Genomic DNA, 14,644 nt, shown 5'->3' with positions numbered 1-14,644 from the left:
ACAAGCAACATGAATTCGAGTGGGACAACACTACCATTATAGGGCAAGCGAAACAAAGAACAGCCAGGGAATTCCTAGGAGCATGGCACTCATCCACAAACTCCATCAACAAACACATCGACCTGGACCCAATATACCGGCCACTACAGCGGACAGCTGAAACTGACAACCAGAAGCGGCAGGGACAGGCCACTATAAATGCCGGAGGAAACACCACAGAAGCGCTTCACAGGAGGCTCCCAAGCACTGATGATGTCACCTAGACAGGGGACGAAACGTTTGCAACAAAAACTTCCAGCTCGGCGAACAGAACCACAGCAAAGAAAGGATGTTGGGAGTGGGCAGGAAAGTAGAATTGAGGGAGAGAATTGGCCATGATTATCAGAGTAGGCTCAAGGAACCAGATGGTATCTTCTTGCAATTTCTGATTATTTCATCATTTCTATCTACTGGTAGATCTCTTTTCATGGAATCATAGAATCCCTACAGTATGGAAACAGGCCATTTGGCCCAAAAAGTCTACACTTACCCTCTGAAGAGCATCCCATCCAGACCCATCCCCCTATCTTATCTCTGCAGCCCTACATTTCTCATGGCCAACGCAGATAATCTATATACCTCCCAAATGTTAATTGCTCCACATTGACAACTGTTCAACTGCTTTTGCTCAAAACTCTGGAATTCCCTCTTTAAATCTTTCCATTTCTCCATCTTTCTTTCCTCCATTGTGACTCTCCTTCAAATATCTCTGTGACCCAGCTTTGACCGTGTAGGGGGGGGACTGAGAATATGTAAGGTGATAGACAGCTTTTTAATTAGTAATTGGTAAAAGAGTTAATGGAAAGCAGGCAGGAAAGCGGAGTTGAGACCGAGATGAGAATAGCCATGACGTGTCAGATGGTGGAGGAGGCTCAAGGGACTGAATGGCCTAATCTTGCTCCTGGTTCCCATGTTTTGACATCTGCCTGAACATCTCTTTAAATGACTTTGTCTAATCTTGTTTGAGTTAATTGAGTTGACTTGGATAATGAGTACAATTAGTCAGGAGTACAAAAACAAAATACTGCAGGTGCTGAATATCTAAAATAATAAAACTTCTTCTGAAGAGAATTGATGCATGGGCTCTTGAAAGCATCAATGATACTTTAGAAGTCTGAATCTTATTGGTAATTAAATAGAAGAAACTTCAGCCTTGAAAGCATTTTAATGTCTAGATATCACTGCGATGGTGTAATTTGAAAAATTTTGGTGTTTTTTTAAAAAAAAGTGACCACTGTTACTATCAAATTAAAACTTTATTCATAACCTGATGCATTTATGATACAGCATTGGAGTCAATTTGTAGCCTGTTTCCTCTTCATCCATTGCCTTTGGCAACCTTTGTTTTGCTGATTGTTTTCATTGGCAATCTGCTCAGCTTTAAGGTAATAGTATATTTTAGTCCTGAAATGTTACTTTGACCTAAGAATATAAAATTGAAAAGGGTGACAGCAAGAACTCAGTATGAAACTTCCTACACCAATATTTATTTGCTGGAGGATTGTACGAGATCTAGACACCATAAGATAGGCAGGGGTTAAGCCTGAGGAGTTTCCACCTTCCCTGTCTCAGATATATCCTCAGCATCTCTTGGCAGGACAGAGTTATCAACTCAGCAATCTGGGAGCATACTGACGTTCTCAGTGTACACTGATTGCTAAGTTATCTTGACTCCCGAAAGCCTGTCCACCATCTTCAAGGCACATGTCAGAAATGTGATGGAATACTCCCCTCTTGCAAAACTCAAGAAGCTTGATGATATCCACTTGACTGGCGCCCCATCCATCATCCTAAAAATTCATGCCCTCCACCAATGACTTGCAGCAGCAGCAGCAGTGTATAACAATTCCAAATTACATTGCAGTAACTTACCAAAGCCAATTCGATAGTACCTGCCAAAACCATAATGCCTACCATCTAGAGGGTCAAGGACAGCAGATGCATAGAATCACCACCCTATGTAAGATACCCTCCAAGATATTTTGCTGCATTCATTGGGTTGATGACTGCCACGAACTCAAATTCCTTCTGAATGATCATTAGGTCCTGATTGTCCATACCTCCTCAATAAGGACATGTGCAGACGAGGTGTGACGATATATACATGATACTGATGAGTGGGAGGCTAGGGCCTGTGGCTGGCTAGCTCATTGCAAGGGAATTGGAAGAAATGCAGAAGTGAAAAAGCTCAGTTGGCTGACGAGATACACCTCGGGAAAACCGAGGTCAGTGAATCACGCTCTTCCTCAGCCCCTGGTCTTCCTCTGTAGCAGGTGCAGCAGAGACCAGCATGTCGGAGCTGGGCTCCTGAACCACACCAGGCCATGCTGAACAGAGTCAGTCAGTACAGCACAAACCGTGACTTAGGAGGTGACAGGTTATCACCAGGGGAGGATTTATACCACTTTGTCTGGTTTCCATTTTACAAATTAAGGTATTAACCAGGGCAAGCTTTTTAAATAATTATTTGATTGAAAGTGTGTGTAGGTTTCCCTGGTGACCTTACAAGCACAGATCAGGTTACAAGCACTGAGTAATCCTGCATTGTCTTTCCCTTTTAGGAACTATCTGTTCTACAGTGTTTTATTTTCCCATCTTCCAGTAGCCATCTTTCTGATTGCTATGTTCCTGTTTTCCATTTGAAATCATAGGAGCAGAAAAGACCATTCATCCTTTTGAGTCTGTTCCAGCAACGCAATTAGATTACGCCTGATCTGTATTTAAGATCTGTTTTGCCTGTTTTATGTAACCTTTAAAACCTTTGCTTAACAAACCTCTAATGGCAGTTATCCTGGACAATTGCAGGACTAATCCTGTGATTTCTCTTGCCCTCCTGTCTCCCAATCACCATCTAAGGATTACCATTGACCAAAAACTGAACCGAGCTAACCATGAAAGAGCAGATGAGGGGCTGGGAATTTTGCATCAAGTAAGTCACCCACTGACTCCCCAAAGTCTTTCCACCATTTACAAGGCACAAGTCAGGAGTGTGATGGACTACTCCCCACTTGCCGAGATGAGTGCAGCTCCAACAGCACTCAAGAAGCTTGGTGATATCCACTTGACTGGTGCCCCATCCATCATCATAAAAATTCGTGTCCTCCACCATCAACCTGTGGCAGCAGCAGCAGTGTATGCCAACTCCAAATGCATTGTAAAAATTCACTAAAGCTCCTTTGACAGCGTCTGCCAAAACCATAATATCTACCATCTAGAGAATCAAGGGTAGCAGATGCACAGGATCACCACCACATGTAAGATACCCTCCAAGTTGCTGACCATCCTGACTTGGAATTTTATCACTGTTCCTCCACTGTCATGTCATTAAAATCCTGGAGCTCTCTCTCTCTCTCTCTCTCTCTCTGTCTCTCTCTCTCTCTCTCTCCTCCCACCCTTCCCACATCAACATTGTAGGTGTACCTACACTCAATAGGCTGTGACAGTTCAAAAGGGCAGCTCACCACCACCTTCTCAACAGGAATTTCTCTAAATCTGGACTCTTGCAAATCCCAAATGTTAACCACTCTATCATTAGTGGCCTTACCCTCTCTATCGGGGCTCTGGTCTTTGGAATTCCTGCGAGAAACCTTCCCACCTGTTTGCATCTATATTCTCCTTCAAGATGCTTCTGAAAATCTAAAAAGGCAAAAGGACTGCAGATTGCTGGAAATCAGAAACAAAAGCAGAAATTGTTGAAAAATCTCAGCAGGTCTGGCAGCATCTGTGGAGACCCTTCTAGCTAGCATCAGTTCTGAGGAAGGGTCACTGAACCAGAAACGTTAACTCCGATTTGTCTCCACACATGCTGCCAGACCTGCTGAGATTTTCCAGGAATTTCTGTTTTTGCTTCTGAAAATCTACCTCTTTCACCAAGCTGTCATTCATTTGTCTTAATCTCTTTTGCATTGGTTTCCAACTTGCTTCTGTGAAACACCTTGGCAAATGCTGCTTAAGGAAAGCAATGAAAATGCAAATTGTTGTTGGTGAATTTGTGCTTCCTCTGTAGCAGAGGAAATTTGAACACCGTTGTAATCTCCTTGCAAACGTGTGCTTCATACACAGAACAAGTAAGTAATTATCTCCTCACAGTGAAACGTGGAGTGTATCAGGGTGTAATTTTGAAATGACTGATTATCCACTGTTCAAACTTCCTTTAAATTGAAAAGAAATATAACCACACAACTGCTTAGCTCCATTGATTATCATTCCTACATGTGGAAAAGATTGAGTGCATTTACCTATCTACATTTAATCTGCAAATTGATTTTTGTTTTTTTCTGAATGACTCGATGCTGTGACCCTAAAACACTGGCAGGTTGTGACATGACCTTTCTTGTACTTACAAAATCAGGAAAAAGTAGACAGATCCTTTAAGCCCTCACCTAGGTAACTAGCACTCTATTCGATTTTTAATTTGTGAATCCTTGAAATACTTCAGACAGTTAGTATTTCACTGTATAAAATTGCACCCTGACAGATTACCATGGATCCTCTGAAGTAAATATTTGTGTTCCAATGCTTAGAAGGTAGTTCGAGTTCTAAGGCACTCTGGATTCTGTGTTATTGCAGGGTTTCATTAACACGGGTGGCACAGTGGCTCACAGCACCACGGACCTGGGTTCAATTCAGGCCTCGGACGACTATCTGTGTGGAGTTTGCACATTCTCCCTGTGTCTGCGTGGGTTTCCTCCGGGTACTCCGGTTTCCTTCTACAGTCCACAAAGATGTGCAGGATAGGTGAATTGGCCATGCTAAATTGCCTGTAGTGTTAGGTGCATTAGTCAGGGATAAATGTAGGTCGGGGAATGGGTCTGGGTGGGTTACTCTTTGGAGGGTCAGTGTGGACTTGTTGGGTCAAAGGGCCTATTTTCATAGTGTATGGAATCTAATCTAATCTAATGTTGGAATAATTGCATTTTGATATTAAAATAATCATTTGAAGATTTCATATTCTAATTTACAGTAGATATTAAAAAAGATATTGAACATTTACATGCTAAATTGCCCAAAGTGTCCAGGGATGTGTAGGCTGGGTGCATTATTCAGGGGAAATGTAGAGTAATAGGGGTAAGGGAATGGGTCTGGGTGGGATACTCTTTGAAGGGTTGGTGTGAACTTGTTGAGCCAAATGGCCTGTTTCCACACTGTAGGGATTGTGTGATTTGTTTTCCTGCATACATTCCAAAACTAATTCCTCAGTGAAAGTTAAAAATCACACAACACCAGGTTATAGTCCAACAGGTTTATTTGGAAGCACTAGCTTTTGGAGCATTGCTCCTTCATCAGTTGGTTGTGGAGGTTACAATCATGCTCACAGATGAAAGTCTTTCATCTAAGATGTAAGTTTTAATCTAAGATTGTTTACTATATCACATCTCCATGATACTGGACTCCTTTGGCTATAAATTCTGTGAGCATGATCTTAACCTCCACAACTACCTGATGAAGGAGCATTGCTCTGAAAGCTAGTGCTTCCAAATAAACCTGTTGGACTATAATCTGGTATTGTGTAATTTTTAACTTTGTCTACCCCAGTCCAACACCAGCACCTCCAAGTCCAGTGAAAGGCTGAGTCATTATACATACAAACACATATAAAAATATACTTGATAATAATTATTTGATGAGGTGCAACGTAACATTTTGTCTAAACCGTCCTGCTATTTCTTGCTATTGCTTTCTGCATTTATTACTTTTTTCTTTCTTTCATTTCCTTCCTTCTGCTTTGTTCCTCATTTCCTTCCTTTCTGTCTCTCTCCCTCTTGTTCTTTTCATCAGCTGTTTCTTCTATTGTTTACCTTGACCTTTCTGTCCTCCCTCTTTGTTTCTCTCTTTCTTGTTTATTTAGCCTATTTGCTTTCTGCCTCTCTCACTCCTTCCTTCTCTTCCTCCTTTGTCTGCCTTCCTGCTTTCCTTTTTATCATTTCCTCCTTTATCCTACCATGCCATTCTTCTGACCTCTTTTTCCTTGTCTGTTTTCCACGCATCATTCTCTGTTCCTTTTCTGTTGTGCCTGTATTTCCTTGCAGAAATTGATGTGTTTCTAACATTTGTATTTCCTGTTTAATGTCGTGAATTCTTGTATCCTGCTTGCTCTTTGTTCTGGGAAGTAGGGAAGCCATTTTAGTTTTTTTTGGTGTTCCCCTTCATACATTTACACAGATTTTTATACAGAACTTTACTGTACAGATTTCCATAAAATGTAATTCAATTACTTGGATTTTTACTCCCTTGTAATTTGTAAGTAATGCAGTGGTTTACTCTAGACATCAGCAAGTATTTGAGTGATAATAATGAAAGCAATACCTGACAACCTCATTACATGTAAACGCTAACATCCCTGCTTGTGTTATAACAGTAGGTTAATCATTTTTATTTAACACTTGTTGAAAATAAATTCCAAGTGAGATTCCAACACCCCAAAATGCTTGGAGTATGATCTCTGGGTAAAATTGAAACAGGAGAATGTCTATACTTTCCAAAAGTGTCAAGATCCTCTTAGTCTACAAAGAAGCAACAAAGAGGATTAATGAGGGCAGAGCGGTAGATGTGATCCAGATGAACTTTCTGTAAGGCATTCGACAAGGTTCCTTGTGGTAAACTGGTTAGCAAGGTTAGATCACATGGAATTCAGAGGTAACTAGCCATTTGGATACAGAATTGGCTCAAAGGTAGAAGACAGAGGGTGATGGTGGAGAATTACTTTTCAGATCAGTGGTGTGCCACAAGGATCGGTACTGGATCCACTGCTTTTCATCATTTATATGAAATGATTTGAATGTGAACAAGGGAAGTATGGTTAGTAAGTTTGTAGATGACACCAAAATTGGTTGTGTAGTAGACCTTGATCAGATGGGCCATTGGATCGAGGGGTGGCAGGTAATGTTTAATTTAGATAAATGTGAGGTGCTGCGTTTTGGACGGGGTGGGACCATTTGCCACAGCAGATTCGCCACCGACGATTAGCCACTGCCCTTTGACCACTGAGGACACTTGGCCACTGCCCATCGGACACTGAAGGCGATTCGCCACTGCAAATAAGTCGTATATTTTGAATATTGGTGGTAGCGTTTACTTGTTTTAATAACCATTTATTTTTGTTACTTATTTTAATAACCATTAGTATATAAGCTGGATAACGGAGCAGAAGAAAAATTTCTTTTGGCGGATAGTTGGCCAGGAAGTAATCGTATAATCATATTTGGTAGGGAATCTTGGATACATCATTTAGCAGAATCGACCACAAATAAAGCTAAAAAAAATAGAGACGCTGACGATAGAATAAAAATAATTGTTCTTGAAAACAGTAAAAGAGATTGTTTGGAATATATTAGAGGAATAGTGCATAACTATCAAATGAACTAAAATTTCATTGTTTAATATTAGTATGAGATTTTACTGCCATTATAAAGATTTTTAAAATATATTTCCTTTTTCTGGTTAAAGTTTGTAACTCATTTTGTATATAAACCAATAAAATGATATTTATTTTACCTCTTTTTTTTATCAATATGTAGTATGTAGTTGTATAAATAAAGGGAACTGAGAAGTATGAAAGAACAGGCGGGAGGGAAAACAATCAGTACATATATATATCTCCAGTGTCAAATAGTCTCCAGAGGTCAAACGACCCCAGTGGAGAAACACTGGTGGAGAACTGGCAGTGGCTAATCATCGGCGGTGAATTTGCCTTGGCAAATCATCACCAACCTGTTTTGGAAAGGCAAGCCAGGGCAAGACTCATACACTTAATGGTAAGATCCTGGCGAGTGTTGCTTAACAAAGAGACCTTGGAGTGCATGTTCATAGTTCCTTGAAAGAGGAGTCACAGGTAGATAAGATAGTGAAGAAGGCGTTTGGTATGCTTTCCTTTATCAGGGTATTGAGTACAGGAGTTAGGAGGTCATGTTGTAGCTGTACAGGATTTTGGTTAGGCCACTTTTGAAATGCTGCATGCAATTCTGGTCTCCCTACTATAGGAAAGATGTTGGGAAACTTGAAAGGGTTCAGAAAAGATTTACAAGGATGTTGCCAGGGTTGGAGGATTTGAGCTTTAGGGAGAGTCTGAATGGGCTAGGGCTACTTTCCCTGGAGTATGAGGAATGACCTTATATAGAGGTTTATAAAATCATGAGGGGCATGGATAGGGTAAATAGACAGTCTTTTCCCTGGGGTGCAGGATCCAAAACTGGAGGGCATAAGTTTAAGGTGAAAAGGGAACAAATTAGAAGGGTCCAAAGGGGCAAATTTTTCACGCAGAGTGTGGTACGTGTATGGAATGAGCTGCCAGACGAAGTGGTGGAAGCTGGTACAATTACAGCATTTAAAAAGCAATTGGATGGGTATATGAAAAGGAAGGAGACAATGAGGTCTGCAGATGCTGGAGATCAGAGTTGAGTGTGTGTTGCTGGAAAAGCACAGCAGGTCAGGCAGCATCTGAGGAGCAGAAAATGTGAATAGGAAGGGTTTAGAGGGATATGTGCCAAATGCTGGCAAATGGGACTAGATTAATTTAGGATATCTGGTTAGCACAGCCAAGTTAAACCGAAAGGTCTGTTTCTGTGCTGTACACCTCTATAACTCTATGACTTTAATCAGGGATCTCTGTATTTCTTCTTGACTGTTAGGGCCAGATGAGCAAGTGTGAATCAGTTCCTCTATTTTTAAGCCCCAACTGGTTTGGTCGCACCAAATATTTTTAATTTATTTTTAGGACGTAGCTATGTCACACATCAGTTAGAACATGGTACCAGTCAAAATTAAGGAGCCAGTTACAAGGTTTTCATGAGTGAAAGAAAGAGGAATTTTATTACTTACTAACCTCAAGAAAAAAAGCAAAATGTAACATCAAACATGCACAAACACATATGGATAGTTTCAGAAAAGAGAGTATCTAGTGCAAAGGAAGAAAAAGAATATAAAATTTTAAAAGTTCTTCAAATCCCTGAGCTGTTATAGTTGAATCAAGACCACAGCTGTTTAATTGATGTCTTGTGTCTCATGTGGTAGAGAATTTTGAAGAATCCTTGAGTTCTCAGTTGATGAATTTGTCTTATCACAGGTGCGAGTTTTTGAGGTGTTGAGAAGAAAACTGGTAGAGCACAAGAGTTTTCAAATTCTTTACAAATCCATCTTATTTTCTACCGTGTTCTACGCAAAAGCTGTTCCCTGAAATGCAGTTCCTTTGTGAATTCCCATGCTTCATGTCATTGTCTTTTCAAGCTGAATCATCTGCAGCCCATTTTCATCCTAATATGTGAAAACTATAGAAGTTATGTGAAGCAAAAATAAGAGAATAGTGGATCTTTAGGCCTGACTAAATTTCAGTACCTTTCAGTAAAATGTTAATTTCTGCTCAGACTGTCTTGGTTTATCTGGTATCAGTTTCATGAGTCTGACCAAACCTGGTTAGGTAACTATGATAGTCTTCTGCTTTCTTAAAAATTATTTTACTCTTTGTTAGGCCCCAGGCATTAAAGTCGGATGATGAAAGTTAAAAATCGGTATCCATATTTTACAGCCATTACGACAATACTGTACTTAGAATAATGTACGACAGCCATTGTTTCACCAATGGATACCATATCCAACCTAAATTGATACTTGTCATTAATTCAGAGTATGTGAGCATTACTTCTGTGCCAGCATTTAAAGCCCATCCTTCATTACCATGAAGAATGTGTTGATTAATTGCTTTCTTATGTAGATCTAGTCCAATATTTTTTGTTTGTATTTATTTGTAGGATGTGGGCATTTATTGCCCATCCCTAGTTGGCCTTGAGAAGGTGATGGTGATCTGCCTTCTTGAACTGCTGTAGTCTGTGTGCTGCTGGTTGACCTACAAGGCCATTAGGGAGAGAATTCCCAAGGTTTTGACCCAGCGATATATTTCAAAATCAGGATGGTGAGTGGCTTGGAGGGGAACTTGCAGGTGGTGGTGTTCCCATGTATCTGCTGCCCTTGTCTTTTCCAGTAGAAATGGTTGTGGATTTGGAAGGTGCTGTCTGAGGATCTTTGGTAAATTTCTGCAGTGCATCCTGCAGATAGTACACACTGCTGCTACTGAGTGTCAGTGGTGGAGGGAGTTGACGCTTGTGGATGTGGTGCCAATCAAGTGGCTGCTTTGTCCTGGATGGTGTCAAGCTTCTTGAGTGTTGTTGGAGATGCACCCATCCAGGCAAGTGGGGAGTATTCCATCACACTCCACATTTGTGCCTTTTGAATGCTGGACAGGCTTTGGGGAGTCAAGAGGTGAGTTACTTATTGCAGGGTTCCTAGCCTCTGCTCTGCTCTGCTCTTGTAGCCACTGTATTTATATGGCGAGTCCAGTTGAGTTTCTGGACAATGGTCATGTTCAGGATGTTGATAGTGGGGCATTTAGTAATGATACCAGCATTGAATTGCAAGAGTTTGTTTCTTACTGCAAATGGTCATTGCCTGACATTTGTGTGGCACGAATGTTACTTAACACTCTTCAGTCCAAGCCTGGATATTGTCCAGATCTTGTTGCATTTGAACATGGCAGTATCTGAGAAATCATGAATGGTGTTGTACATTGTGCACTCATTGGCGAACATCCCCACTTTTGATCTTTTGATGGAAGGATGGTTTAAATGTATCCATGCTGCTATTAGGACATGAATTCCACAATCTTGACCCAGAGGCAATGAAGGACTGGTGTCACAAAGCTGGTCCCTTTTTTTAAAAGCTGGTCATTTTCTCAAGGATACCAAGTCCTTGGTTTTCTTTCAGAGGGGTCATAAACACACCCAGTGCTGATTAGACTGGTTTGGTGCAGAGATTAAACGGTATTGAGAGGCCTTTTTGTTTACATGTAAGCAGATGAGACTTCAGGCGAAAGTGGTCATGTTTTAGAAGTGACCAGTATAATGAAAGGGGAGTGGTCAGCTCTCCAGCTGAGCAGTTCAATTCAGTCCAGAACTAGTTAGGAGTTCAACAGTGAGCTGTGTGGAAACAAATTCTCTCTCTTTCTGCCCTTCTAACTTCAACCTGTAAGCATTTGTTTCCTTTTTTAGAGTATTTTAAGGGGGTTTGCTTATTCGGACTGTTGTCTATATTTGGAACAGCATAATTAAGTCTAGTTTGGACAGACTGAGTTCTGTAGGGGTTCTTTATTCTGTTCTTTGTGTTTCATTGTGTAATTTTGTGAATAAATTTCTGTCTGTTTAAAACCTAGTAGCCAACCTAGCTAGCTTACTCGGGGTAATTTTCACTGTACACTTACCAAAACAAATTGCAAAGTTATGGTCTGGGATGCCTGCTGCAGAATTTTTGAATGGTTTGGCCTAGACCATAACACTCGCACTGTAGTTCCAAGTGAGGAATGATGTGTGTTGGTGAGGGACTTGCAAGGTGTTGTGTTCTCATGCATCTGCTGTCTTTGTCCTTTTAATTGGCAAAAGTTTTGAAGGTGCTCTCAAAGGAGTTTTGGTGATTTATTGCTGTGCATCTTGTAGATGGTTTACACTGTTACGTGGGCAATGGTGTGAAGGGAGTCCATGTTGAAGGTGACAATCAAATTCCTAACATGTTCCTAATGATCTGGTTGGTTGCAAAAGAGAATTTTGCAACAACCTTTGTAAATAGAAGGATTAATCTGTATTCTGTGTAGCTCCTCTGGTAACTCAGTTGGAATGCAACTGTTCGGCTAAACAATGCAGATTTGAACAATTGCTTTTTCAGTCAATGTTGAGATAGCTAATAATACCAGAGCAATGGATGGTGTTTCAACTTTGACCTGAGCCAGAAAAGGTAGGGACAAATGATTTGCTCAGTTAGAAGAGTTTAGATTCCCTACAGTGTGGAAACAGGCCCTTCGGCCCAACAAGTCCACACCGACCCTCCGAAGAGTAACCCACCCAGACCCATTTCCCTCTGACTTATGCACCTAACACTATGGGCAATTTATTGGTATGGGTATGTTGAGCAATTTAGCTTGGCCAATTCACCTGACCGGCACATGCACCTGACCGGCACATGTTTGGACTGTGGGAAGAAACCAGAGCACCCGGAGTAAACCCACGCAGACACGGGGAGAATGTGCAAACTCCACACAGACAGTTGCCTGGGGCTGGAATCGAACCTGTGTTGAGCAATTTAGCTTGGCCAATTCACCTGACCGGCACATGTTTGGACTGTGGGAAGAAACCAGAGCACCCGGAGTAAACCCACGCAAACACGGGGAGAATGTGCAAACTCCACACAGACAGTTGCCTGGGGCTGGAATCGAACCTGGGACCCTGGTGCTGTGAGGCAACAGTGCTAACTGCTGAGCCACCGTGCAAGCCCTAAGTATTTGACTGGAAATGTAAAGTTTCCCTCTACGCAACAATTGCCAGATCTGTACGTATTTCCAGCACTTTAATTTGAGGTGAGAGTGGTATGTTGAGCAATATTGGCCCTATTATCCCTCAGTACCTTGGCCTGGACACAAATTTGAGGAGGTAGAGGAAGATTTTGGATGCTGGCAAATCTATATCCCAGCCTTCTGGAGAAGCAGGGGGAGATTAAGCTTGAAATATTGATATGCCTTTCTTGCTTATATGCTCCTAATGTTTGGCTTTTTTTTAGTTTCCCACACAGACTGCAACTGTTCAAGCCAGCAGGTCACTACCACCTTCTAAAGGGCAACTAGGGGTGATAACCACATTCTATGAATGAATGATGTAAAGAAAAGCTTTTTTGCAGTGTTTTTTTTACGCTGCTGGTTTTTAAATCAGTTCTTCATCTAGTGGAATCTTTTTCAATAAATTCAGAGAGTCCTGCCTCTGTCTGGCTCTTGCTTCCACGTGTTTACGAATATAGATCTCCTGTCCTGTCATATCCTGTATTATAATAGGACAGGCAGGCGAGATGTGGCATTTGATTTCAAAGCCTGGAGTAATAACATGCAAGTTCTAAAAATGGTCATCTTTTTATTAGAAGCCAAAGATCCAGCGTTTGTACAATATTAATCATAGTCGAGCAAGTAAATGGCTTTTGTGTTTCAGCGCACAGAGGATAAGCATGCATAATTTATATGCCCCAGTGGCCTAAGGTTTTTGCGATAATATTTCCTTCAGGAATTTAACTTCTCTGAGTTTCTGCCTTTTTTTTCCCCAATCTTCTTTCACTCAATTTTTTTTTTGATTTTTGTCTTCGTAGGTCAGCCGGAAGGTCAAGTCCATGCAAATGTTCCGTCAGCCGGTGAACACTGCCATCCAAGGTGACCGTGTAGGGATCTGTGTCACTCAGTTTGACCCCAAACAGCTTGAGCGAGGCCTGGTCTGTGCCCCAGACTCGCTGTGTACCTTGTATGCTGCCATAATGTCTGTGAAGAAAATACCTTATTACAAAGGATCAGTCCACACCAAAGCAAAGTTCCACATCACTGTTGGCCATGAAACGGTCATGGGAAAGGTGACCTTCTTCAGTCCTGCCATTGAGGATTTTGACAGTGAGCCTGTGATGGATCGTTTTGACTTTGACAGAGAATACCTCTATCAGGAAGAATACTTATCACAGGCCAAGGACGTTGATGTTGATAAAAGCCAAGCAGATGGAAGCAAGGTTCCCAGGCAGCAGTGGGCCTTATTGGAGTTTGAGAAACCAGTGACGTGCCCCAGACTAAGCCTGGTTATTGGCTCCAAGCTCGACACTGATATCCATGCCAATACCTGTCGGCTTGCTTTTCATGGAGTCTTGCTGGAAGGTTTTGAGGAAAAAAACTATGCGGAAGTCTCCCTGCCCAAGCTCAAAGTCTACAAGCTGAAACACAAAGAGGGGCAAGTGGAAAGGGTGAGCACATCTGATAGGCTTGATAACGGGCACCTCCTTTTGAAATTTACCTGGTGATGTTGGAATAGTTAAAAAGGAAATGTTCCAATGAGACACTGTTGTCAAACAGAGAGACGTAGGGGTTCATTACAAGTCCTACAGGAAGGATAGAAAGGGAGGCAAGAGAGGAGGGGGAGTGGCGTTTTTGATAAGGGATAGCATTACAGCTGTGCTGAGGGAAGATATTCCCAGAAAATTTACCTGGTGATGTTGGAATAGTTAAAAGGAAATGTTCCAATGAGACACTGTTGTCAAACAGAGAGACGTAGGGGTTCATTACAAGTGCTACAGGAAGGATAGAAAGGGAGGTAAGAGAGGAGGGGGAGTGGCGTTTTGATAAGGGATAGCATTACAGCTGTGCTGAGGGAAGATATTCCCAGAAATGCATCGAGGGAAGTTACTGAGAAATGAGAAAGGGATGATCACCTTATTGGGATTGTATTATAGACCCCCTAATAGTCAGAAGAAAATTGAGAACAAACTTGTAAGGAGATATCAGCTATCTGTAAGAATAAGAGGGTGGTTATGGTAGGGGATTTTAACTTTCCAAACATAGACTGGGACTGCCACAGTGTTAAGGGTTTAAATGGAGAGGAAGTTGTTAAGTGTGTACAAGAACATTTTCTGATTCAGTATGTGGATGTACCTATGAGAGAAGGTGCAAAACTTGACTTACTTTTGGGAAATAAGGCAGGGCAGGTGACTGATGTGTCAGTGGGGGAGCACTTTGGGGCCAGCGACCATAATTCTATTAGTTTTAAAATAGTGA

The 14,644-nt window shown here is 41.5% G+C and overlaps 1 protein-coding gene across 2 annotated transcripts in view; it reads left to right on the top strand.

Annotated features, from left to right (window-relative positions):
• eefsec (eukaryotic elongation factor, selenocysteine-tRNA-specific) overlaps positions 1–14,644 on the top strand; it is a 418,279-nt gene that overhangs the window by 192,643 nt on the left and 210,992 nt on the right. For both annotated transcript variants that reach the window (XM_043707583.1, XM_043707582.1), the window contains one exon: positions 13,204–13,836. In XM_043707583.1, the coding sequence (XP_043563518.1) occupies positions 13,204–13,836 (633 nt within the window). The remainder of the gene's footprint in view (positions 1–13,203; positions 13,837–14,644) is intronic.

This window comes from Chiloscyllium plagiosum, chromosome 18, assembly GCF_004010195.1.
Source record: "Chiloscyllium plagiosum isolate BGI_BamShark_2017 chromosome 18, ASM401019v2, whole genome shotgun sequence".
NCBI lineage: Eukaryota > Metazoa > Chordata > Chondrichthyes > Orectolobiformes > Hemiscylliidae > Chiloscyllium > Chiloscyllium plagiosum.
Note: the sequence above shows the minus strand (reverse complement) of the source record. Positions and strands in the feature narration are given on the sequence as shown.